The sequence below is a fragment of the Lissotriton vulgaris genome, assembly GCF_964263255.1.
Source record: "Lissotriton vulgaris chromosome 5 unlocalized genomic scaffold, aLisVul1.2 SUPER_5_unloc_1, whole genome shotgun sequence".
Taxonomy (NCBI): Eukaryota; Metazoa; Chordata; class Amphibia; order Caudata; family Salamandridae; genus Lissotriton; species Lissotriton vulgaris.
Window position 1 is genome coordinate 118,827 of NW_028240613.1, and position 24,907 is coordinate 143,733.

Consider the following 24,907-nt stretch of genomic DNA (forward strand, 5'->3'; position numbering starts at 1 on the left):
AAACTGCCAGATTGCCCTATCGGCCAATCCGACCCTGATGAGACCCTCTGCTTTCCCCACTCACATCCTTTATTGTTTAGAAGGGGAAGTTTTTATATGAAACAGACCAGTCACTTCCCTCTATTCCTTCAAAGAAACTATCTGGAAGGATTGTTCAGGACGTCAATACATTAGTTCAATTGAAAACTAAGCTGGGTAAATTATGTTCGAGGCATATAGGCTGCAGATGGTACATTATGAATAGATCGCCATCTGGTGTTGGGCTCGGATGATTGCACTTTGTTTTTCTCTTGGAGAGTCTTTTGTCTCTTGGTGACTCCTCCCTTGGTTGGTAGTGCGCATGGGCATCGGCTCCATCCTTAGATTGTTTTTTTCCGCCATCGGGTTCGGATGAAGATCGAGACGCTCCAGATCAACTTCGCAAGAAAGTGATTTTCGGCGCGTATTCCCTTTCCAATTCGACGGTATTGTTATTCGAACGCGTTCATTTCCATTCCGACGCGTTACAAATTCAAAATAGAAGAGAAAAACTTGGAACTACGTCGAAGAACAGGAGGCCTTTCTCGACGCAGTCAAGCCCGGAGTCCATGGAAAGGACTCCATTCAAAAAATGTCCAACGTGTGGTGCTAAGTTCCCACACAAGGACCTACACGAGGTGTGCAACCTCTGTCTATCGCCTGAACACGAATCCAGGGACTGCGAAGCCTGCGCAGCATTCTCCTCCAAGCTAACGATTAGAAATCGTCGAGCTCGAAGACACGAGGTTTCCAGAATGCAGGCAGAAGCGATCCCGGAGCTGTTCGGAGACGAACAAATCGAGGAAGAAGAGGACCAGTCGGGGTCGGAAGGGGACCAGTCGGAGGCTGAAGAACTCATCGAGCTACAAACCGTGAGTGACGACGTCCCCTTACCGAAAAACCGACCCCGTGCGGTAACGACCCCGCCCTCGGGCCCGGTCAAACCGCTGAAAAAAGTTTCCGACGCCCCGCCTTCGGGCCCGGCAACGAAACCGAAACTGAAACCGAAACACTCGGACTCCCACCATGTCGGATCCGAGAAAAGGGCGACATCGACTTCGGCACCGAGGCTACATACAAGGGACAGCTCGGGATCGAAACATTCCATGTCGAAACATAAATATGACTTATCGCCCAAGAGACACTCGATACCAAGAAAGTCGGAATCGAGCAAACATTCGGTTTCGAAAACAACAAGATCTGACGATCGAAAACAAAAGCACCTCTCGGAACCAGGACCCTCGGTACCGATTCAGGAGCAACAGACAGATCCCAAACAAAAGATCTTGTTTATTGATCCACAAACTGGGAAGGTGGTCACAAAGAAGAGAAAGAGTGAACAGTCAGAAGATAAACCTCTTCCTTCAAAAAAGAGAACAATGGGGACGAATATAACTCCTCCTGCTTCTCCTCGTCCTAGACTAACACCCTCTTCTCCTATTCCTCACAATAGGCCAAATATTCCTACACCTTCCACACCAAGACCAGCTACACCTCAGTCAGATGTAGACAGTGATCTGGGGGAGGGAGAACCTCAAGGGGATGACGAAACTATCCCAGATGAGGAGGATCCATGGGAAAATTATGATGTAGGGTCAGATGAAGACAACGACCCAGAGCTATATCCCTCAAAGCCTTCACCACCTGATGATAACACAGGTTTTGTGCAGCTCATTAATAGGGCAGCGAAATACCATAAAGTAGATATACATACAGAACCTCAAATAGAGGATTTCTTGTTAGAGACTCTACCTAATGCACAGAGAACATCAGGTACTCTCCCTATGTTGAAGGGTCTTCTTACTCACACAGATGAGATATTCGAAAACCCAGTGAGAGCCAGGGTGTTAAACCCAAGAATTGATAAAAAATACAAAGCGGCTCCAAAGGACCCAATATTTATTAGAGGGCATGTACCGCTAGACTCGCTGGTGGTCTCAAACGCTCGTAAGAGAGCAAACTCGTTATCTACAGGAGAGGCTCCCCCACCAGATAAAGAGTCAAAGTTAATAGATGCATCAGGTAAAAGAGTAGCATCACAGGCAGCGAATAGCTGGCGTATAGCCAATACACAAGCACTACTCGCACGTTATGACAGGGCACATTACGATGAGCTAGAAAAACTTCTTACACATCTCCCAAAGGAACATCAGAAGAAGGCAGACCAATTAATACAGGAAGGTAAAATAATAACAAATACTTCCATTAAGTGTGCATTAGACGCAGCAGACACTGCAGCAAGGTCTATTAACACTAGTATCATGCTAAGAAGGCACGCATGACTTAGAATCTCAGGATTCAAACAAGAGGTACAAACAGCCCTACTGAACAAACCATTTGATCAGAAGACATTGTTTGGGTCAAGCACAGACGAGACATTAGAGAAAATGAAGAAAGATACGGAAACGGCTAAGTCAATGGGAGCATTGCAACAGCCAACACACAGAGGTTCCTTTCGTAGATCCACCTATAGAGGGGGCTCAAAGAATACAGGAACGATTCAGCAATCCACATCTTTCACACCTACATCACCCAGAGGTAATTCAAGAGGCAGTTACAGAGGTAACAACAATAAGGGAAGAGGCCGCGGAAATAATAATAACCGCAACGCCTCAACACCAAAACAGTGACTTCATAGAACTCCCCCCAGACCACATAACACCGGTCGGGGGACGTCTATCACAGTTCCTACCTGTCTGGGAAAACATCACGTCAGACAAGTGGGTGAGACAAATTATCCAACATGGTTATTGCCTAGAACTCACAGATACCCCGCCAAACATCCCCCCCAAACAGCGTCCAATGAGTCAGGATCATCTGACATTGTTAAGAGAAGAAGTGCTAGCACTTCTACAAAAGCATGCAATAGAGAAGGTCCCAAAAGATCAACAGGGCACAGGAGTATACTCTCTATACTTCCTGATCCCCAAAAAGGACGGGTCCCTAAGACCAATATTAGACCTCAGACCTCTCAATGCTTACATAAATTCGGAGCACTTCCACATGGTCACGCTCCAACAAGTACTCCCTTTACTGAAGAAAGGAGACTTTCTTTCTACACTGGATCTAAAAGACGCTTACTTTCATATCCCAATTCACAAAGCCCACAGAAAATACCTAAGGTTTGTGTTAGAAGGACAACACTATCAGTTCAAAGTCCTTCCATTCGGTGTCACAACAGCACCGAGAGTTTTCACAAAATGCCTAGCTGTGGTGGCAGCACACCTAAGAAGACAACAAATACATGTCTTCCCATACTTGGACGATTGGCTAATAAAGGCCAAGTCAAAGGAAGAATGTCTTCACAACACACAGAAGACAATTCAATTGCTGCACCACCTAGGGTTCACGGTGAACTACAAAAAATCACACCTGCAACCAAACCAGATTCAGCAATACCTGGGGGCTACAGTAGACACAGAAAAGGCAATAGCATACCCCAACCCAGTCAGAGTACAGACAATGGTCGGGTTAATACAAAGATTTCAACCACAACACTCACTACCAGCACGAGTGTTTATGCAACTATTAGGCATGATGTCCTCCTGCATACTGCTAATACCACATGCCAGACTACAAATGCGCCCACTACAAGAGTGTCTAGCGACACAGTGGAATCAGGCTCAAGGGCAGATTACAGACCTGGTGTTGGTGGACGACCGGACGCATCGCTCTCTGAAGTGGTGGAACACAGAAAACATTTCCAAGGGACGGTCGTTCCTAGAGCCAATTCCACAAGTAATAATAACAGCGGACGCATCGCTCTCCGGATGGGGAGCGCATATGGACAGATACACAGTACAGGGGAAGTGGAGTGTGCAGCAAAAGAAACTGCACATCAACTACCTAGAACTATTAGCAATATTTCTAGCACTAAAAGCCTTCCAAATGCAAATAACAGGCAAAGCAGTCCTGATCAGAACAGACAACATGACTGCAATGTATTATATTCAAAAACAGGGGGGGACACACTCTCTCCAACTGTCCAGACTAGCACAGGACATATGGAGATGAGCCATTCCTCAAAAGATCTACCTGTTAGCGGAACACCTACCAGGAGTTCAAAATCAGATAGCAGACATCCTAAGCAGACAGTCAGAACAAGTGCACGAATGGGAGCTGCACGACCAAATACTACAGCCATTCTTCCAAAAATGGGGGCAACCAGAGATAGATCTGTTTGCCAATCATCAGAACGCAAAATGCAAAGAATTCGCATCCAGGTACCCACACAAAAGGTCCCAGGGCAATGCACTGTGGATAAACTGGTCCAACAGATTTGCGTACGCGTTCCCTCCTCTACCACTAATTCCATTACTGGTTCGGAAACTGCAGCAACATTCAATGACAATGATACTAGTGGCACCCACGTGGGCAAGACAGCCGTGGTTCACCACGCTGCTACAACTCTCACAAGTACCACATCAAAAGCTAAGGTTATTACCCATGCATCTTACACAGAACCATGGAGAAATAATGCACCCAGATCCCAAACAACTGAACCTAGCGATCTGGCTCCTGAAGTCATAGAGTTTGGGTATTTAGATTTACCACCAGAATGCATGGAGATCATTAAACAAGCAAGACGTCCTACCACCAGAGCATGCTATGCAGCAAAATGGAAGAGGTTTGCTATACACTGTAACAGTAAGCACATCAACCCTCTGGACGCATCTACTAAACAAATCATTTGCTATTTGTTACACTTACAGCAATGTAACCTAGCATATACCTCTATCAGAGTTCATCTAGCAGCCATAGCAGCATACCTACAAAACAGACAACATCTGTCATTGTTCAAAGTACCAGCAATTAAAGCTTTCATGGAAGGACTCAAAAGAGTCATTCCACCAAGAAGACCACCTTCCCCAGTCTGGAATCTCAACATAGTGCTTACCAGACTAATGGGGCCACCATTTGAACCTATGCATAGGTGTGAAATACAATTCCTCACATGGAAGGTAGCCTTCCTCATAGCTATCATGTCACTTAGAAGAGTAAGTGAACTGCAGGCTTTTACGATTCAAGAACCATTTATGCAGCTACACCAAAATAAAGTGGTTCTTAGAACAAACCCAAAATTCTTACCGAAGGTTATTTCAGCATTCCACATCAATCAGTCAGTGGAATTACCGGTTTTCTTTCCAAAACCACAAACAGTAGCTGAAAGAGCCCTACATACACTGGATGTTAGAAGGGCCATATTGTACTACATAGAAAGAACACAAACTTTCAGAAAGACAAAACAGCTATTTGTTGCGTTTTCTCCCACACATAAAGGCAATCCCATCTCCAAAGCGGGCATTGCCAGATGGATTGTAAAATGCATTCAAATATGCTACTTAAAGGCAAAGAGAACATTAACTGTTCCTCCTAGAGCTCACTCTACACGTAAACTAGGAGCATCTATGGCATTTCTGGGAAACATTCCACTAGATGACATATGCAAAGCGGCTACCTGGGTTACACCGCACACCTTCACAAAACACTATTGTGTAGATGTGCACACAACACAACAAGCTAGAGTGGGACAAGCAGTATTAAAAACATTGTTTCAGACAGTTGCAACAGACACGGGTGACCACCGCTAGGGAGAGAACTGCTATATAGTCTATTCATAATGTACCATCTGCAGCCCATATGCCTCGAACGGAATATGCTACTTACCAGTATGCATCTGTTCTTGGCATAGAGGGCTGCAGAGTGGTACATGCCCTCCCAGCCTCCCCGGAAACCTGTGTCTGTTCCAACATTATCTTATTTAGATACACTTACATGGGCACTCTTATCTGTATTCTACTATACTACTCCATCTAACCCTACTATGGCAAAACAATCTAAGGATGGAGCCGATGCCCATGCGCACTACCAACCAAGGGAGGAGTCACCAAGAGACAAAAGACTCTCCAAGAGAAAAACAAAGTGCAATCATCCGAGCCCAACACCAGATGGCGATCTATTCATAATGTACCACTCTGCAGCTCTCTATGCCAAGAACAGATGCATACTGGTAAGTAGCATATTCCTTATAGTGTTTTAACTTTTGATTTACTATTGAGCACTCGAATGGAACTTGTGTTGCAGTTTGGTTTGACTCTTGGGTGAAAGTGCTTCGAGGCTCATTCTGGAATTTACACAGACAGAAGGATAGCTTTGATTGTTGATGCCATAACATTAACTGCATAAGGAGGGAGCAGAAGAGAAGTGGTAAATGAAATAAAAAGCAGACAAGGCACCTCTATTTTAGACCTCAAAATCTTTACATGGATACATCCTGGTCAATTGCATGGAAACAAGAAAGACTCCTGAAAAATTTGAATGGGCATTGCAGAATCTCAATTGTTGGTGATGCAGCATCTTTGGTTAAAGAGAGCGAGGTGCTATTTTTTTTTTTTTTGGCGGCTGGCTCTTTAAAGCTTAAGCTATACTACTACGTATCACAAGGTCTAATATGGAACAGGTCTGTCTCTTTGAGCCTGAATAATTCGGCAGGAGTTTGAAATGCCTCAAGGGTATCTTTAGGTACAACCACATCAGCATCAGCTCAGACCTGGAATATGACTAGAACCAGTGAATGATAAAACTAGGGTCCTGACAAAAAAGACAATTGCCCTGTCTTATGTTTCAAATTTGTTCTGCCTTGCTCTTACCTTCCCACCTCAGATCTAAGTCTTTTGTGTGTATTGTGGAAATCTCTTCCTTTCTAATCCTCTAAAGTTATAGCTTGGCTCACAGAGAGAAAAGTCATTCCGTATAGGTAGAAATACATGGGGCTAAGTGGTAGCGCAGAAAAATGTGAAAATAACACATGTTTAGGTTCTAATGTACACATTTGCAAAACATTTAAGGGATGCTTCAAGTTTTCTTTGAGAGTGTAAGAGCCAGATTTGGGGCTGATTGGTTAATGTATATTAGGTTCAAATTCAGAGTTCGACAGGCTTGAATTAAGGGTGTGTTGCAGGACTTGCGGCACAGAATCAGAGATACTCGGAATTAGGTGCTGTGTCACACTCAGGGGTGGGCTTTGACATCTAATACGTGATGGTATGGGAGACTCCGTCAGAATCATTGATTTTAGTTTGGGAGGTTCAAGGTCCGGGTTGGAGGCGGAGAAGTGGGGTGGTTGGAACTTATTGTAATGGTTTGTGGGTCCCAAAGCTATGGGCTGGTGCAATATTAATGGCTAAGATATAGCGTTTGCATTATGGAAGCTCAGAGCCACATTTAGATTTAAAGGAAAATACTTTGAAAGACCCAGTTTAGGATGAGGAATGCAGAATTAGTGGTGCCTGGATTGTGTATTATGGGGAGCACGAGATAGGCTTAGTGTCTGTGCATTGTCATGGTTTGGCATTGAGTTTATTGGGGCTCAGAGTTTGTAGGTACTTGGAAATGTTGTCTATATTTTGGGGGCTGGAAGAGAGGACACACAGTCACAGTTTAGACTTCGAGGTTTTATTTTGGGTGTGAAAAAAAGCCTTTGTTTGGGGGACTTCGAGTTTGGGGCTCAATGAACTTCAGTGTGGGGTTTCTAGCGTCTGGATTTGGGTGGCACACAGTCGAAAGAATCTTTGTGTGCATTACATGCTTGATTTTTTAAAGTTCATCACTTGGTATTGGTACAACTGAGCCACAAGTACTTGAGTGCCTGCTTTAGCTATAATATCATGCAAGGCAGTGTGAAACGTCTTCCTTTCTGCAACTATCCTCAATGCATGCCCGCTTTCTTTCCTCTTCTAAGTCCTGACTTTGTGGACGACTCAGAGGATGGCAGGTAAGTCTTTTCACAGAGCGGGTCACTGTCTTGTGGTATTGTGGTATTGTGGTCTTGTAGCCTCACTGTGGTTCCATCAGCTGTCAGCATTTTCTTTATTTCTAAGGCACCAATTTCAAAACCGAGAGCAGGCTGGAAAATTGCTAAAAATAGAACCGTGGTCAGGTCATATCTTTATTGAAATCCTTCCTTCGGATCAACTGCCCTTTAATTGGGAATCGGTGTCATGATCATGATATCATACCCTTCCAAGAATGTCTAATTAAACTATCCTCTCATCACTGTGTTTGTGTGGGTACTAATCCTTTTGGGAGGGATTTAGAAGTTTCCCGAGCCAGTGCCTATTTTGAACTAGACTTCGGCTGTGGTCCACCTACTCCATTAGTCTGTTCACTGAGTGACACACGCTAAATGGCCAAAGACCAAAGTGAATGCTGCTGATCATTAGCAGGAAAGGATGGTCACTGTCTTCATTTTAAAGCAGTATAGCAGTGACTTTGGGTCAGTATGATACAGGAGGGAGCCACCCTCAGATGAAAGGTAGGTGGAATTCATGTGGGCACAGCAGTCCAGATGAAGCGGAATGCCCCATCACCTGCTAATATACTGTGTGCGTGTGTGGCATGGGGGAGGAGGGCTTTGGACACAGTTTAGGGATTGGTGGCCTCTAGAAATACAAAAAGTCTGGCAGAGTATGTTTATTTGTTGGTGTGTCCCATCTGAGCGTGTCCATGTGAACACACTCTATTTGTATATGCAAGTGATGAAATATGACCGACTCTTTAAAGTTATGTGCACCCACTTGCAAATAAGTTTCATTTGCCCTTGCAACATTGCCAGTTCCCTGTCAGAGGGTACACTCTGGGTCGTAGGAGCTTCAGGATAAGAAAGGGCACCAGACCATGCTCTTTCATGCTATTTACGTTAGAAGCTTACAGTGGCAGGCATGGATTATAGATATATATTTCATGTGTGTTGCAATACCACGTACTGAGCCTGTACAAGAGCGCTCTCTGGTTTGGTTTTCCCTACCCTATAACGTATCTCCCTCTCCCCCACCCCCCTCTACGAAGAAGACCGATAATTGCAGAGAAGTAAAGTGGCACAGTATTTTTTCTATTTGCTGCATATTTTATAACTATTTCTGTATGATTTGGTTGGGAAAATAAATACTTCTAAAAAAGATTTGTCATTTAATAACAAAAAATAAACAGGCCATTACTTGGGCGCTGATTTTTACCTAAAATGTTGTGCCTGGTACTATACTTCTGCTCCCTCCCCTCAGCCACGTTCTCCAGAGTCCCTCACAAGGCTGTGCGTTTGAAGGAAAAATGGATCCTCCCTTCACAGAAACATTAGGAGCAACTTTTTATTTTTGTAAACTAATCACTCGTTTTCCATATTTTCACTGGTAAGGGCTAATAGCTTGGTATTATTGGAGAAGTTATGAATACAAAATAATGTTAATTACCAGTCCGCTCCATAATGTAGTCCAGCTGGTGAGCATCCTTCACCAGCACCCGCCCGCCTTACAATGGGTAACCTATCATTAAACAATGTGTCACGATGCCTTGGAATCTTTCAATCGAGGATGGGGCTAAATTCTGGATCCAAACCATTGAGAGGAAATGTAGGGACAGTCCAAGGATTTTTTGAGAGGTGCAGTTTAAAGCATTTGATTGTTCCGTGCGGACAGTCCGATCCCATCAGACAGATGAAATCAACCTCGTGTGTCCCACCATCTTGCAGAATACTTTGTAGAGTTAACCAGACCCTCACCTCCAACGCTTAGTTTTTAAGATAGTGGACTCACTGTGGTTTGGCCCCTGGGAGCTCAGCCCACCTCCACCAAACTTCTGAGCCATGTGCTTTCTTTCCTTCCCTTAGTGAAAAGGCTCTGAAGGTGAATCAGTTCGAGCTGAGCATCAAGACCGAAGCGACGCAGGGCCTGATCCTCTGGAGTGGAAAAGGCATGGAGCACTCGGACTACATCGCCCTGGCTGTGGTCAATGGCTTTGTGGAAATGACCTATGACCTTGGGTCCAAGCCAGTGATCCTTCGGTCTTCAGTTCGGGTCAACACCAACCATTGGGTCCGGATCAAAGCCCAGAGGTAAGTGAATTCTTGGGATAAGACAACCCATCTGTGGATGTGTTGGTGATTTGAAAGAGGTCTTGAAAGCCCTTGTGGTGTTTGCAATCTATAACCAAACACTGTTGTAGAGTGTGTCTTCAGTGGGCCACTGACAAAGAGTGTCTCACAGGCGTGTAGCTATCATTATCATAGCGAGTGCAGTGGCACTGGTCCCAGGGGTGTGAAGGGGCCAACTGCACCCAAATCATACTCGTCTTTTACTGTTCGAACATGGAGCATGAGGTCCATTTTCACTGCTTGAATTAGGTTCCTGTACTATCTTGCTATGCCTCAGGTCTCTACCCAGCCTCCACCCTCCCCATTAACAAGTAAACATACGCTGTCAGGTGGAGAAGATGTTCAGAATTGGCCAACAGAAGCATTTTGCAATCCCGCTGCCTTTTCATGTATTTAGCAATTCCATTAGAATATTTTCAGGTGAAGATACACAGGAGAACACCAAAAACACACACTACAAGCTGTTGCTGTGCCTCACGCAGCCCATATTGTAAGAATAGGGAAATATCTATAGAGGAATTAGGAGAATTCCAAGAGCAGCTCCTTTGGAAAGGCGTGAGGGTTGCGTTCTATCAGTAGTATGTGATACAGCGCCCAATAAGATTTCACACTGTAAGTATGAGTAACTCACACCACGCATGATCCAACTAAAAAACCAGTAAATAATTTTTCAAGACCCTGGCTTGATACTGCACTGCAAGGACATGCTAACGGCAGTACTTCACTATGCACACGAATAGTTGTGCGATCTGGTTTACACATTATTTATCATTCATTATTTGCTTCAATACAACATAAGAAACAAACTTGAGGATGGAAATTCAACTATGATCTCTAAGGGAGTGTGATTGTAAGATCCAGATCAATCAATCACTTTCTCTCTCACACACACACACATATCATGCAAGTAGCGGCCCATGCAGGCAAGAGCGGCGTGGTGGAGTGGGGCGGGGGGAGTCGACAGACGATGACTTCTGTTGACTCCCCCACCTGCCTCACCGCTCTTACCAGTGTGGGCCGCTGCTGACCCATCCACCACCACCCGGTCACAGCTCCCTTTAATTCTTTCTTGGATGTCCCTTAATTTCCTCCAGGATTGCACCGCGGAGGGGTCTGGATGAAGTTGGCATGTCAGCTTTGTGTGTGTTGAGGTGGTGTTAATAACATGCCCTGCTGGAGTGAATTGAATGTAGTCTTGGACACCTTTGGCCCAGATCCACAAGAGTTGGTGAGATCACGTGCTGTGACGGACATGTTCTCCTGCACTTAGTGTATATATGTGGAATGTTAATTCAGCTATGTTTGGATGGAAACTGTTTACATTCCAGTTTAGGGCTGGTGTATTTATATACATAAGTTGTGGCGGATTAGGTGGGGGAGTGGGGTTTCCCGGGTTTGGATACCAGTGATAATGATGTGTTTTTGATAACAACACAGCATGTGGTGATGACCGCTTTGAAAAGTTGGGCTGACACGGTGTCAGTGCTCCTTAAATGAGTGTGATGAGGTTGTCACTGAGGATCATGTGTCGCAATGATGCATGTATTAGCGAGCGAACTGAGGTGGAATTACCGGTCTCTGTAGTTTCTGCTTCCCACAACAGATGTCACCACGGAGACCGTGCAATAGGAGATGTTGGTTCGGAGAATACCAGACATGGCCATGCATGCTTGCACTTTGTGGGAGATAGAGTGGGGCTGGGGTTGTGCATGTGAGTTCGGAAAAGCACACATACCTGTTTCCACAACCGTGTGGGTTCAATTACTGGGGAAACTTTACAGTGATCATGAGGGCAAGTGTGATAAACTTGGGTAAAGAGAATGGTAAAAAGCAGGTAGTGTGGATAGTGAGCATACCCAGCAGAAAGTGCTAGTAATCTGCAGTCCAAGGTTCTTTGGTGAAGCATCTGAAAGGCTATTTCTCCAGAGCAGCCTCATTTTCCTCACTTACCAACAAGGCTCAACAAAAACACAGGTGAACATCAGTGACTATGTAAGGACAGTGCCTGGATTTCTGAGCAGAACAACTGTTTGTTTAAGGCTGCTGTGTCCTTCTCTTTTTCAGGGAGAACCGAGATGGTACCTTGCAGGTGGGCAATGAGGCCCCTGTCTTTGGATCGTCTCCCCTGGGAGCCAAGCAGTTGGACACGGACGGTGCCCTTTGGCTTGGTAAGAGGACCACATGGAGGTTGCAACACTGGAGTGGGAGAAAAAGGGGCTTCAGAAGGACAGGGATGCTTGCAAACAGCAACAAGTATCTGCCATTAGCAAAGACTGTTGGAACTTCTGCTATGATAGGCCTGTGTGAACCATAGCAAATGTCCTGGCTGCCTTCAGTAGTAGCTGATAACACTTACTGGAAAGGTTATTGCGCAACATTCTACCTGGCAGTTATATTCGGCACAAAAATGTTAAACCCTAAAGATGTTGCTGTATTTTTGCTTAACTTGTCATCTGAATAGTGCTGCGTAGCTTCACCATGCATTTGTTAATTTCTCCATCTTCAAGACATGTGTTTGTGTTCTGTAAGAGTGCTTAGTCCGAACCCTTTCCAAGAAAAAAGGAAAAATTAATCGAGGTTATTCTCACAGGAGACCACAGAGCAGCCAGGGAGATTCACTGCCCTTTGTAAGAATTTCCCCTAAATGAGGACCCCACAGAACAACTTAAAGGTTTCAGGGTCTGCACCTGGCCCAGCTCATCCCTACAAAGATCTCATAGAGCCTTTAGAATTCACACCAGTGTACATCAACTGCCTTGTACTTTTCTGTCTGTTCGTCTGCAACAGTCAAGGTCTCATTCGGAGCAGTAGTGTAATACAGATTTGGGTGCGAACAGGATTTTGCATCTCAGTTAGCACATTATAAGTAGCGTGCAGACTTCTTGCTGGTCTGGCTTGTTTTTATTCCACACACTTCGAACCTGGTGTAGTGCATGGCAAAACCACAAATTTCCTAGTTTCCCAACTCAGAATGGGGACATGTACAATATTACTGCATTCTCCTTTTTTAAGATTTTAAGACTTGCAGCACTCATAATGTGGAGGTAAGACCACATGGGGAAACTGCGGCCAACACCATTGTTCTTTTCATGGTCGGTATTACCTCTCAGTTTTACCCTGAAGCTTGGAATGAGGTTCTGGGAGTGGAGCATTTATTTTACGGTGAACTAAAAAGACCGGACTGGATGAATTTCTTGCATCAGGCCTAGGACAAATTAATAGCTCTTTTTAGGTCGAGCCTGGGCAGCGTACATGCTGCTCTGCGAGGCATGCTGTATTGAGGTAGAGACTTGAAGCCCCGCCCACATTTTTCATTGGCTTGTGTGATTGTTCACTATAAACTGTGGCTATTCATTGGTCAAAAGGCTTAGTAGTCCTTCCTTAGTTCTGCCTTGTCTCATTTTGTAACCTCCCCTGTTACATGTATTATTGCATTTAGTCCTGCCTGCTGTTGCAGGCAGGATACACTCTCTCCTAACTCTTTTTATTGGACACATTTGCATTTTATTTTATTTATCTGTTTTAAAAACACATGCATAAAAGGCATTGTCAATTACAATGCCAATAGCTCAAACTCTCATAAATGCAAGACCTATTGCATTACAAATGCTTCTTGTTCTATCAGAAGCTGCTCGTCAAGAGCATTGCAGCGCTACTTAGTGTTCTTGGCACCTGTTGAGGATGTTTTTTCATCCTCTGCTTATCATCTGTTTGTTTCAATGCCTTGCAGGTGGAATGGAAAAGCTGAGCGTGTCGTACAAGCTGCCGAAGGCATACAGCACCGGCTTCATTGGCTGCATGCGGGATGTGCTGGTGGACCAGCAGGAGCTGCACTTGGTGGAGGACGCCTTAAACAAACCCACAATATTACACTGCTCTGCCAAATAATCCACGGACATTACTTACCATTCCTCCGCTGGTGCTGTGTCCGTCCCCATCTCTCCCTCTTTCCGTTGCTGTTTTTTTTTCTATTTTTGTAAATGTATGGCTTTTTATATTTTGTGAGGGGGAGAGAAAGGGCCCGGAGTTCCTCATTTATGTTTTTCCTTTGTTCGGTTCTTTATATTTCAAGTTGGACCAATTCTGCTGTTGCAAAAAAGAAAGAAATACCACAAGAAACTAGAGAGGGGGGCGCTTGGAAGGGGCATGGAGGAGTTGCACTGAAACAGAGCAGACCCCTTGCGATGTATGCATTTGCACTGGATATGGCCTTATAGAATGTGTAAAGAGGGGGTTTATGGTCCAGACCAGGCTCTGGAAATGCCACAAGATGGCGGCTGCTGACAGATGTTCTTCTTTTCCATGTCAACTCATGGAAGATGGTTAGTAGAAAATGGAACACCCAGCTCCCCAGACATTGACTACGTTATTTACATAGTGCAAGCCCCTCCCCCTCTTGTCCACCACAGTCTCCTGCATTCTTGTTTTGTTCTGCGTCATGTGGGGGGTTCACTGCAAAGGGCGGTTGCTCAGAAATATGGGAAAAATCTGGTTCAGCCGTGACTACTGTCCGTGACAAATGCTTCCTGGTGACTGACTATACTGTGGTCCTCACAGTTCACCTAGCGTGCCGCTGCCATGTGCACGCTCAAAGGACTGTGTGACCCATGCTAGCATTCTTTGCTGCACCACGATAATGGACACGTCATTTTGCCCTCCCTCCATCTCCAGTTTACATGGCGTCTGTGCATGTATACACTGAAATTGCTACGTAGCTTGGACCTCCACATTCTGATTGGGGCAGCGCGCTTCCTCGCGTGTCCAGCTTCCGCCATTTGTTTACCAAAATCCCATCTGGCGATGTTATTTTCGGGATTCTAGACATGTTGGTTTTTAAATATTTCTTTTTGGAGGCAAATAACCTTTTCAAACCCCACCTGTGTTTATCTTTACTCCTCCCGTTCTTCTGCGCCTTTCTTTGTGGCCCCTACCTCCACCCCTTCCCTTACGCAAAAGTATTTGTTTTTACTGTTGGTATGATTGATTTGACGCAAAAGCATTCCTTTTAAACTGCTCTGAAGACAGTACTGTAACACTGGGTAGGAGGTTTGGATATGTGTACATATTTTATATATTTATAGGTATATATAATGCAGTATATATCCATGCATACACATACACGCACACACAAACAGTCCACATGCACCAAGGTCTTCAGTTCATTTCATTCTTGGCTTGAGAAAGACACATTCTCGGGCTGACCTCATCATGTAAATTTTTCCATATACCTGAGCTGTGGCTAGCATGGCGTTTTACATTTTTGTTTTAATTTTTTTACCTAGAGATTGGTTTTAGCCTGAATTAAACAAGTCCCAGTCGTAACACCTTAACTTTCTGTTGTTTTGTTTTTTACTTTGAAATGCAGTCCGAAAAAAATAAACTTGAATCTATTTGCCTTTGTTTTTGTAATCCTGACCATTTCGCAATTGGGCCAAGCATGGTTGCTTTCCTTTTTTAAGGAAAATAATATTGCTTGATCTGCAGCCCGGCAAAGCATGTACATTAGAATCCCATGTACGTGGACTGCGCGGCCTACAGTTTAGCCTGCAACTTTTCTTCCATCTTCGAGGATCAGACAAACAGCTGCACTACCAACAGTCATTGTATAGTAATATCAAGTGCAACAGAGTTGTGCAGACCTTTTACCGATTTCTGGCACTTTTCTGAGTAATGTGATAGAAACCTGCTGCATACCAATGTCTTCAACACTTCAGATCTGTTTTCTAGAGTTTCGATCTGGATTTTCTGGAGGCTGACCTACAACAATTATATTTTAAAATCTTCCCAAGCTCAGAATACGATTGTAGTAGTCTGTTTTATGGGGCAGTGGAAGAAGGTGTCCACCGCCATACACTTAAAATGAGTACATGCTGCCCTGGCTCTGCCCACAGCATGTGTGGTTGACTGTATGTGAAGGGCCTGATTCATCAGGGATGTAACCTCTCTGGCATGCCTGCAGATAGTTCCACAGAACAGTCAAAAATGCTTAATTGCAGGGTCAGAGCTATCAACCTTTAAGAAAAAACAATGATGTCTTTCGTCTTTCTAGGTCACTCGAATTTCCCTGAGACTGGTTGTTTCACACATGTATAGAGGACTTTGGATTAGATGAACATCCTAGTAGAGGGGGAGTGAACAGAACTACAGAGACTTAAGGGGACGGGTGGACCCCAGGCTAGAGTAGCATTCTATCGAGTAACTCTTCTCTTTACCACGCCAAAGTGTGGTAGCTGCCTTCCTATCCACTCGAGTAACAGCTGTTTACTTCTAATACACGATAAAACCCATGACAGCCTCTGCTCAAAGAGGAATGATGTGCTAAGCTTTGAAAATTAAGAGAGTGTGCCTCAAAAAACAATTTTGTACACTCAACTTAAAAGCAGCTGATTAAGGAGACAGGACATACAGAAAAGAAAGCCTTCCAACTTGAGTGCACAGTTTGAAGCCATGACGTTGTATGTTCTGGTTCCCTTGGGTTACTGCCCCCTAAGCAAATTATTTAACTAGGTTGGGCATTGGTTCCTTGACTAAAATGAGGGCATCTTTAGGAGCATTGACAAGGCAGAGCCAGGCTGGGAATCATCTGTATCTTTCTAATGACTGCCCATCTACCCAGGCCCTAGAATAACCAGGCATTCTTAGTAAATGGCCTACGACAGAGTGTAGGTGTTAGGGGCTTCAGAGCCTGTTGTGCTGTTTACGGCATGTATGTCAGCCTTACCCATTCTGAAACTTTATTAACAATAATTTCACACCTTGGTAGGTATCCAACCTAGCTGGCTATCGGGAGCTAAGAGCATCACGTAACTGATCCCATATGACCCAATCGAGGAGTAATGCATTTACTACTTTGTTTTTTACATACCCCCTAGAGAGCAGAGAGTAATAAACCCATGGCATGGGTTGAATAGCAATAGTTTCAGTGTGGTGAGTTGGCAATATGTGTAGTTGGCATTGAATAGCTCCTGAAGAGCATCTCAAGTAACTTAACACCATCGGTGCGGCGCATTATCCCGCTGTGCGCTGAGGATTCGAAAATCCCGCGGTTCATGACGAGCTCAGCTCGTCATGAGCGTACAAGAGGTGTACTTCATGACGAGCTGAGCTCGTCATCAGCGTCGAAGGGGTTAATGGCATGAAGCTGGCATTGCTGGGCATACAACCAAAGTAAATTCACTGGGTGGGAGAGTCAATCTGGGGCAGGGGTGATCTCAATAGTATGTGAGGTACTATAATTCTTCCATCATCAGCTACCAGACTCCTCTCGTACACCCTTTGATTCACGATATGCCACATAGCCTTGAAATGGCGTGATGCTGTGTGTAATACGCACTCACTCTCTTGAAGAGGAGGCGGGAGGTGAGATCTCAACAGCACGTTAATCCGGACTTCATAGCCGACAATGAAAGCGTGGCAGTAGGGAAACTAACAGTATGCTTCCCAAACTATGAATGGTTCTGTCCAGACTTTGGATGGGATGTGTTAATCGCTTCGTTAGGGATGTACATATATATATAAATATAGAGATGAATTAATCTTTGGATAGGTCATTCTGCTTCCGTCAAATTCAGTTTCCTTTGAAGCAAGTTTTATTGCCGATGTTTAATGACCGAAACCACAAAAATCGGTGTTGATTCGGATCAGAAATGCCTTAATCTAAACTTTTCCTGATTCCAAAACTCATTGGAACCACTTTTCAATTTCATAGCAGAATAAACTGAGACCACTATTGGATGTCCAAGGTCCATGCATCCTGAAGGGTAATTTACTAGTTTTCATATCTAGTGCATTCCAAAATATTCCACAAAGCACTTTTTTTACCTCACCTATTAGTGATCTATATTTTATTGGGCAGTGCTATTTTGCCTTGTTTCATAAGAGTTCTGAAGGGCTGTGGCGTTCACCCCCAAAGTCAATGAGGTAGTCACTCCTGTTGGCAGGGACTGCCCTTCAATCTCTAAAGACATTGGAACGGTTGTGATTTTCTAAGCATCCCCTCCCGCCCACAAAAAAAAATCTTAACTTCACTTGCCTGTGGTATTTTAAGCCACTTCTCCCTCCAAAATCTAACTATACTTACAGGCTTCCTTAAAGATTGGCTAAAATATGCTAATTAATGAGGGGATTCTTAAAAATATAAAGAACCGGTCCAAAGTATTCATTTTTATTTCATCAATGACCGAATTCTTGATGACCTCAGTGGAGTCTCGCAGATTTCACAATCTCATAGACCTTAATGGAGGTTCATGCCTTGTAATTGAAAGGCCCTCCCTACTTTATCTTTTCAAAGAGAATCCTGTAACATCACATGTTTGGGACCCTTGGACTATGGCACCCATGAATGTACAGCATCCCATTGGCATGTTATAACCATGACTAACTTTATTACTTGTGTCTTTTTGTCCAGTCCCAATCACCATGAAATAAAGTTGTAAAACCTTAAAAAAACAAGTACTTGGGTCTCCTCCTCTTTCTTGTGTCTATCTGTTGACTCTGTCTTGTTGTGCACCACAGACGATGGTTGTGATTCAGAGGGGCTGAGGGGTGTCTGCTTGCCTGTTCCTTTTTGCAGTCGATACACGGTTGATCCACAAGCTTTACGAGGACCCTCTTGTGGAAGGGCTGGGTCTTATTACAGGAACTTTTGTTGGTCCTCCTCCTACACAACATCTTCATGCCTGCGTTTCAGACACCACGCCTTATTCCGCCAATCAAACTTGCTTTTTTATTTAAGTTTATAATATTTTGTTTTTAATTTCTGTCCTTAAATATCTCATTGACCTTAGAAACTGCCCCAACGTTTTCAGAACTTTTTTGGTTTTTGGTGAGTGTATCTAGAAGGGGAAGGTACAACTCTGAATTTCTGGCACATTTGGAATGCTCCGATATGACATGTTTGGGAACCTAGTAGAATGCTTACCTTTAACTTGGTGTATATTTACGGTCATCTTGGCATCTTTGCTCAGTGTATGACCATGTGGTTATTTCCTAAAGTATAGGAAACAGAGGTGAGGTGGTAAGGGAATGTGTGCGCTTATCAAATTTGAAGGTGAAGTAGGGACACTTGCAGAGAGCCGGAAGACCTGTCCCGGTTAAATCCAAGGAGGGACGGTGAAAAATCATAAATGCTGAAGTGGCCTTGAATGCGAAGAATCCTGTAGTGAAGACAGACTTGCCGGGCAGATACCATGAACGGTAGAGGGAACCCTGAGAAGCCTTCCATGATGTGATGTAAACTTCTATTAATCCATCAAGACCATGAATCATAAGATGTATCTGGAGGTTTTACATTTTGAGAATCTTCAGTAGAGCAAACAGTGTGGGGAACAAGTGGAATGTGAGGAGCACCATTGGAGTGAGTTGTTGCGTGAGGTTGATTTACCCGTTGACATCACTCTATCATTAATAATTCATATTCAGCTGTATTTCAGCTGTATTAGATCTGCAACTGGATGATTCACACTTCAACCTCTATCCCATAGAACTAACTTAGCATGATCTTTTGTTTGTCTGAACCAGACTTTATGGATGTGAGCGCTCTTTACATCCAAAATGCCTTTTAAAAAGTAACCTCTTGCAGAAGTGTTTTGCCTTTGAGCTTGGTCCTCTTTTCAGGCAGAAGAAGCGAAAACTTTCTCATTGAAGATAGGGTGCACCGCTGAAGGGCAAGAGTTGTGTGAATAATACATTTCAAAACAGAAACTTCATCTTCTTTCATTCTAAAAGTAAGCATTGGTGAACCAGGTCTTAAAATCTAAGGGCAGGTAAAATTAAATATAGAAGATATTTAGATATTAGGTCAAAAGTTATTGTTTTCTCACTTAGTTAATTGAGCTTCGAAGTCTTGAACATTTTCGCCTGAACAATTGCGTTCAATTTGCAAACTGTGAAATCTTTGCTGGCATAAAACTTCTTGATCGCTTTCTTGCACAAAGACGTGATAGGGGAGCTGTAGTGGTTGTTGAATGACACTATGTTAAGTAATTTGAATATTGCGTTTTGTTGCTGTTCAATACCCTCAGAGAGAGAGGCCTTGCAATCTTTAGAGACTTTGATGTCTTTTTCGCTGTGCTGTTGGCACTGCATGCTGAGGCATTGGTTTAGATGTGTTTCATGTCACAGATTACGGGTGTGTTCGAGCTTCTCGTATTCAGTTTTATTTGTGAGTGCCACTTTGCCATGTATGCAGTCCTTGGCGCTGCAATGGTTGCTTATAAATTGCTGGTTAGTGCATCTACTGGTTCTGTTGTATTGGTGTTTTTTTGGTTCAAGTGTGTTAACTGTATTAAGGTGAGACAGTTAACTCTTTCCAACCACTCCACAATATTACCAGCAAGTGATGAATTGGGTGTTAAAACTGAGTGCAACGCTGTGCCATCCGTGTGTTATTTGGGGCTGTGTTGCTCGTGATGGGTATTTTGTTGTGCCTTGTGTTTTTTGTTCTGCTGGCTCCCAGAGGCGCGGATATCCTTATTCAGCTCTGTGTACTCGTGTTTGAGCTGTCTTTGAGGTGTTTGGGCATTCTGATTGTATGTGGTGCTGCTGGTACCCACATGTTGTGCCTTTTGCACTGTTCGTTACAATAGATTGTGGTGTTTGTGCATCTATTGTGTACTGTTGTATTGTTGGACCTGAGAAGTAGCATTGATAGATTCAAATGTGTTGAACTAGTACGCTTTCACTATTTGATGAATTACAGTCAGTATATTATCTTGCATTCAAATCCTAATTACATCAAAGGCAAGTGTGCTGAAGAATGCACGTTCAGCCCATTAGTGCACAATGGCCCTTTCACCGACAGATTGGACGGGGTCTTGGGTTTAGATGTTAAATGGATTTGCTTGCTCTAAATGTGTTTGACCCCTGAGCACATCACATCCAGGAGTGTTTGCAGTAGGGCCTGAGGAAGAAGCTGTGATGGGCCCTGTAGCATTCCTGTGTATGTATGTATGTATGTGTGTTCTTATATAGCGCTCGATTTTACCCTTGGGCATCTCGGCGCTTGCCTTGGGAACCCGTCCTGGTTTTTCCCTGTGAGATCACCCGTGCTGGGCATCCCCAAGGTGAAAGCCAGGCATCCCGCCGCAGGGCGGCCGTTGTGGAGATTAAGCAAGCTTGTTGCCCAGAGCTGCATAGTGTGAACTCGTGCTTAGAGTGGGCACCGAAGCGAGAATTATCGAGTCCGTGGACAATTGGGTTCAGGACCCTGCCACGTCGGGAATCGAACCCTGGTCCCGGGTCTGACCTCAGCTTCAGGGTATACCTCCTCTAACCAGTGAGCCACACTTCTCCACTGTGGTAGTGGACCCGCTCTAAAGCCTGAGGCTGCAACCGAGCCATGTTATGTTGTTGGAACTGTGAGAGGCCCCTGTGAGGCATTTTTTCCAGGATCTGGGCATTCAGTGCTGGCTGTCACTTCCTGGTGGATACTGTCATCAAGGCTGCATGTCCTATTGCAATGAAACGCCTAATGAGCTTGGGCCCTTTTAACGATTGATTTTCCAGTGATGGCTGGGTCTAGTGGGACCCTTCCAGGAGATGGTAGCAGGTTTGGAAATCAGAATATTGTTTGGTCCAGTTATTTGGCTTCGTGTGTTAATGCGTCCACTCCAGTGGCATGTATTTAACTTTACAGTCACATCTTCAAATTTCGCCTGGCCTACTTAGCCTTTCATCCTTCCAAGGTCAATACATTCAGTACCAAATTTTTGAGCAAGAAGCACCTGCTATTTGCAGCAAGAAATGATTTTGAGGTGAACATGTGCCTTTGACGTACTGTTAATTACACTCAAATTAAGTGGGGTTCTGATGCTCCAAATTAATTGCAGAAGTTAGATTTTTATGCAAACCATAAATGAGCCAGCTGTTAACAAAGAATGTTCCACAGGAGCAATTTCCCTAAAATCGTAAACGACATTTAGAAATAATTAGTTTCGCTTTGTTCTAGCTCCTCATTGACTTTGGGTGTCAGGGGAGACAATTCAGTAGCTTTAAGCTGATGCTAAGAATCTGAAAAAAAATCTTCCTAACCTGTAAAACCAAACACTCACACTAAATAAACTGGGATTTCCAAACGACAAAGTTGGCAATTTTTGGTTATCAAAAACAAATTGTTCCCATAAGTCCATGTTTCACTGAGTTCGGGTACTGGGTGTCGGACTGTCCAGGATACAGTCAGGGACTTGAACATGGACTGATGACGGGGTAGAAAACTTAAGCAGAAAGAGGAGCACAGCCCTGCCCAGGATCACACAGGAAGTCAGAGGAGAAAAGGGATTCAAATGGGAAGCCTGCACAAAAGAACAAGGTATCTAGAACTCAAAAAGAACAGGCACAGCAGGGTATTTAGCATTCCGAACACACCCAGGACGGATGTGCAAGACATATATATATAAAACAACATTAACAATAAAGGGAATGTGGGGTAAAACACTCTGAAGCTGCATACTGTAAGACTGAAGCTCAGTAAATTCCTCACTCAAAATTGCTGTTACAGATACGGACTAAAAATAACCACATATAGGATATGCATGCAAAGGCAGGATCTGTGAATCCAATATCTATGGTGATGTTATAAATGTAACTCAAAGACAATACTCACAGCAAACAAAGAAACACCACCTAGGTTGTCAGTTTTGCCCATCGATCCAGGCACTCAAACAGGAACACGCAAGGCAGTAACAGCAAAGGGGTAGAACTAAACACAAGCCCGATAGACAAGGAGCTAGCAAGGAGGAGTGCTTAACAGGAAAGGAAGCCAATCACAGGGCATACTTGGCAGAAAGCAAGTAGCAAACATACAAGGTAATAGAAGCAAGACAGCTGGAATAGAAAGACAGCAAACTAGGAACTGCAACCAAGGAAATTGGAAGAAAGGCAGACTCTAGAAAAGGATATACAGAAGGGGAGGCTACAAGGGTATACTAGAAAAGGGCTGGTTCAGGAATCAAGAAAACAAAGTAGCACTTAAGGCAGTGCTGGAGCAGGAACTAGAACAGAGATAAAGCTCAGGAGTCAAGGTAGCACTGCATGCAGTGCTAATTTAAGAACAAGAAATAACTAAAGCTCAGGAAACACTGGGAACAAGGATATCAAAAGCTCAGGAAACAAGGGTCAGTCTCATCAGTGCACAGCTACAATAACCAACCCTGGACTGAAAGGAGTTTGGGCTTAATAAGAGCTCACAGTAATTACATGCATCAGGTGTGAGCAGGCTAGCAGTAGCCGGCCACAGGCGAGTTGGATTCCTCCACCTATCCTTGGCCTGCAGGGGTGGAGACGAAGTAGTAAGCTGGGAATTGTAGGTAATAGAGTTTCAAGAATGAGCAGGCTGGCTTCAAGCATTAGCAGGCTGGTTTCCACAGAACCCAGTTTGGATTGGGAATGGATGGCCATTTCCAAGTAGAGTCCAAATGGCTGGAAGTCAGTATGTGCATGAAGGGGAGTGTCCAGAAGCTTATAACAGTGGAAAGCCCCACAATTCGGCCCCCTGGTGGTGCGCACGAGAGCACAGGGAGCGATTCATGACACTGGGCACAGTTTTAGAGAGGCGAGTTAAAGCTCTGACTGGACTAGGAATCGGACTTCCAAGTGAGAAGGAAGTGGGGTGGGGCTACACAGCCTCAAATGCTTTGTCTCCCTATTTAGCCAACAACTGCCCTCCCCTCTCTTGTAAGTACCAGGCTTTGGGCATCGATACTAAACACTGGGTCATGGTCGAAATGGAGTGATGCTACTCAAGCTGCCAGCTTGAATGGAGACACCGGGATCCTATCTACACGTGAGGGTATTCCACCTGCAAGCTTGAATGGAGACAACAAACTCCTCTCTACATGACCCGATATGCCAACTATACGCTTGAAGGGAGACACCGGTATTCTTTCTACATGTGACGGTACTCCAACTATACGCTTGAATAGAGATACCCGGAACCCCTTTACATGTGACCGTACTCAGCTGCAAGCATGAATGCAGATATCGGGCTCCCTCTCACTTTACATGTGACAGTACTCCAGCTACAAGCATAAATGCATAAACCAGGATCCTCTCTACGTGATTGTACTCCTGCTGCAAGCCTGAATGCAGACATCCAGATCCTGTCACTACGGATGTATGACGTTAAAACGCATACTTTTACATCGCATACCATTACAACGCGATTTTTACAACGCATGCCTTTACAACGCATGTCATTGCATAGCAGATGCTATTACAACGCATGCCATTACAACGTAAGTATAGGTAAGTATATCTTTTTTTTAAAATTGTAATTAATAAATATTTAATTAATTTAATTTAATAAATTTAATTTATTTAAAGTAGTTTTTTTTAAACGGAACCCTTAAAATACCCCCGTACCTTATACCCAAAACCTATCACTAATCCCTAAAGCTACCCATGTACCCCAAAACCCAAACCTAGCCCTGAACCCTAAAAATACCCCTGTACCCCAAAACCCACCCTAGCCCTGAACCCTAAAAATACCCCTGGACCCCATAACCCAAACCTAGCCCAGAACCCTAAAAATACCCGTGTACCCCATAACCCAAACCTAGCCCTGAACCCTAAAAATACCCCTGTACCCCAAAACCCAAACCTAGCTCTGAACCCTAAAGATACCCCTGTACTCCATAACCCAAACCTAGCCCTGAACCCTAAAAATACCCCTGTACCACATAACCCAAACCTAGCCCTGAACCCTAAAAATACCCCTGTAGCCCATAACCCAAACCTAGCCCAGAACCCTAAAAATACCCCTGTACCCCAAAACCCAAACCTAGCCCTGAACCCTAAAAATACCCCTGTACCCCATAACCCAAACCTAGCCCAGAACCCTAAAAATACTTGTGTACCCCATAACCCAAACCTAGCTCTGAACCCTAAAAATAGCCCTGTACCCCATAACCCAAACCTAGCCCTGAACCCTAAAAATACCCCTGTACCCCATAACCCAAATTAAATAAA

General features: G+C 44.1%; 1 protein-coding gene across 1 annotated transcript in view; it reads left to right on the forward strand.

The window, feature by feature from the left end:
* Positions 1 to 18,394, forward strand: part of AGRN (agrin) — a gene marked incomplete at its 5' end in the record, with an annotated part of 135,854 nt that extends 117,460 nt beyond the window's left edge. Inside the window, 5 exons of the mRNA XM_086947838.1 lie at positions 7,760 to 7,792; positions 9,680 to 9,904; positions 12,008 to 12,111; positions 13,674 to 16,924; positions 17,068 to 18,394. Of these exons, the coding sequence (XP_086803964.1) occupies positions 7,760 to 7,792; positions 9,680 to 9,904; positions 12,008 to 12,111; positions 13,674 to 13,831 (520 nt within the window). The remainder of the gene's footprint in view (positions 1 to 7,759; positions 7,793 to 9,679; positions 9,905 to 12,007; positions 12,112 to 13,673; positions 16,925 to 17,067) is intronic.
* Between the last annotated feature and the right edge of the window lie 6,513 nt (positions 18,395 to 24,907).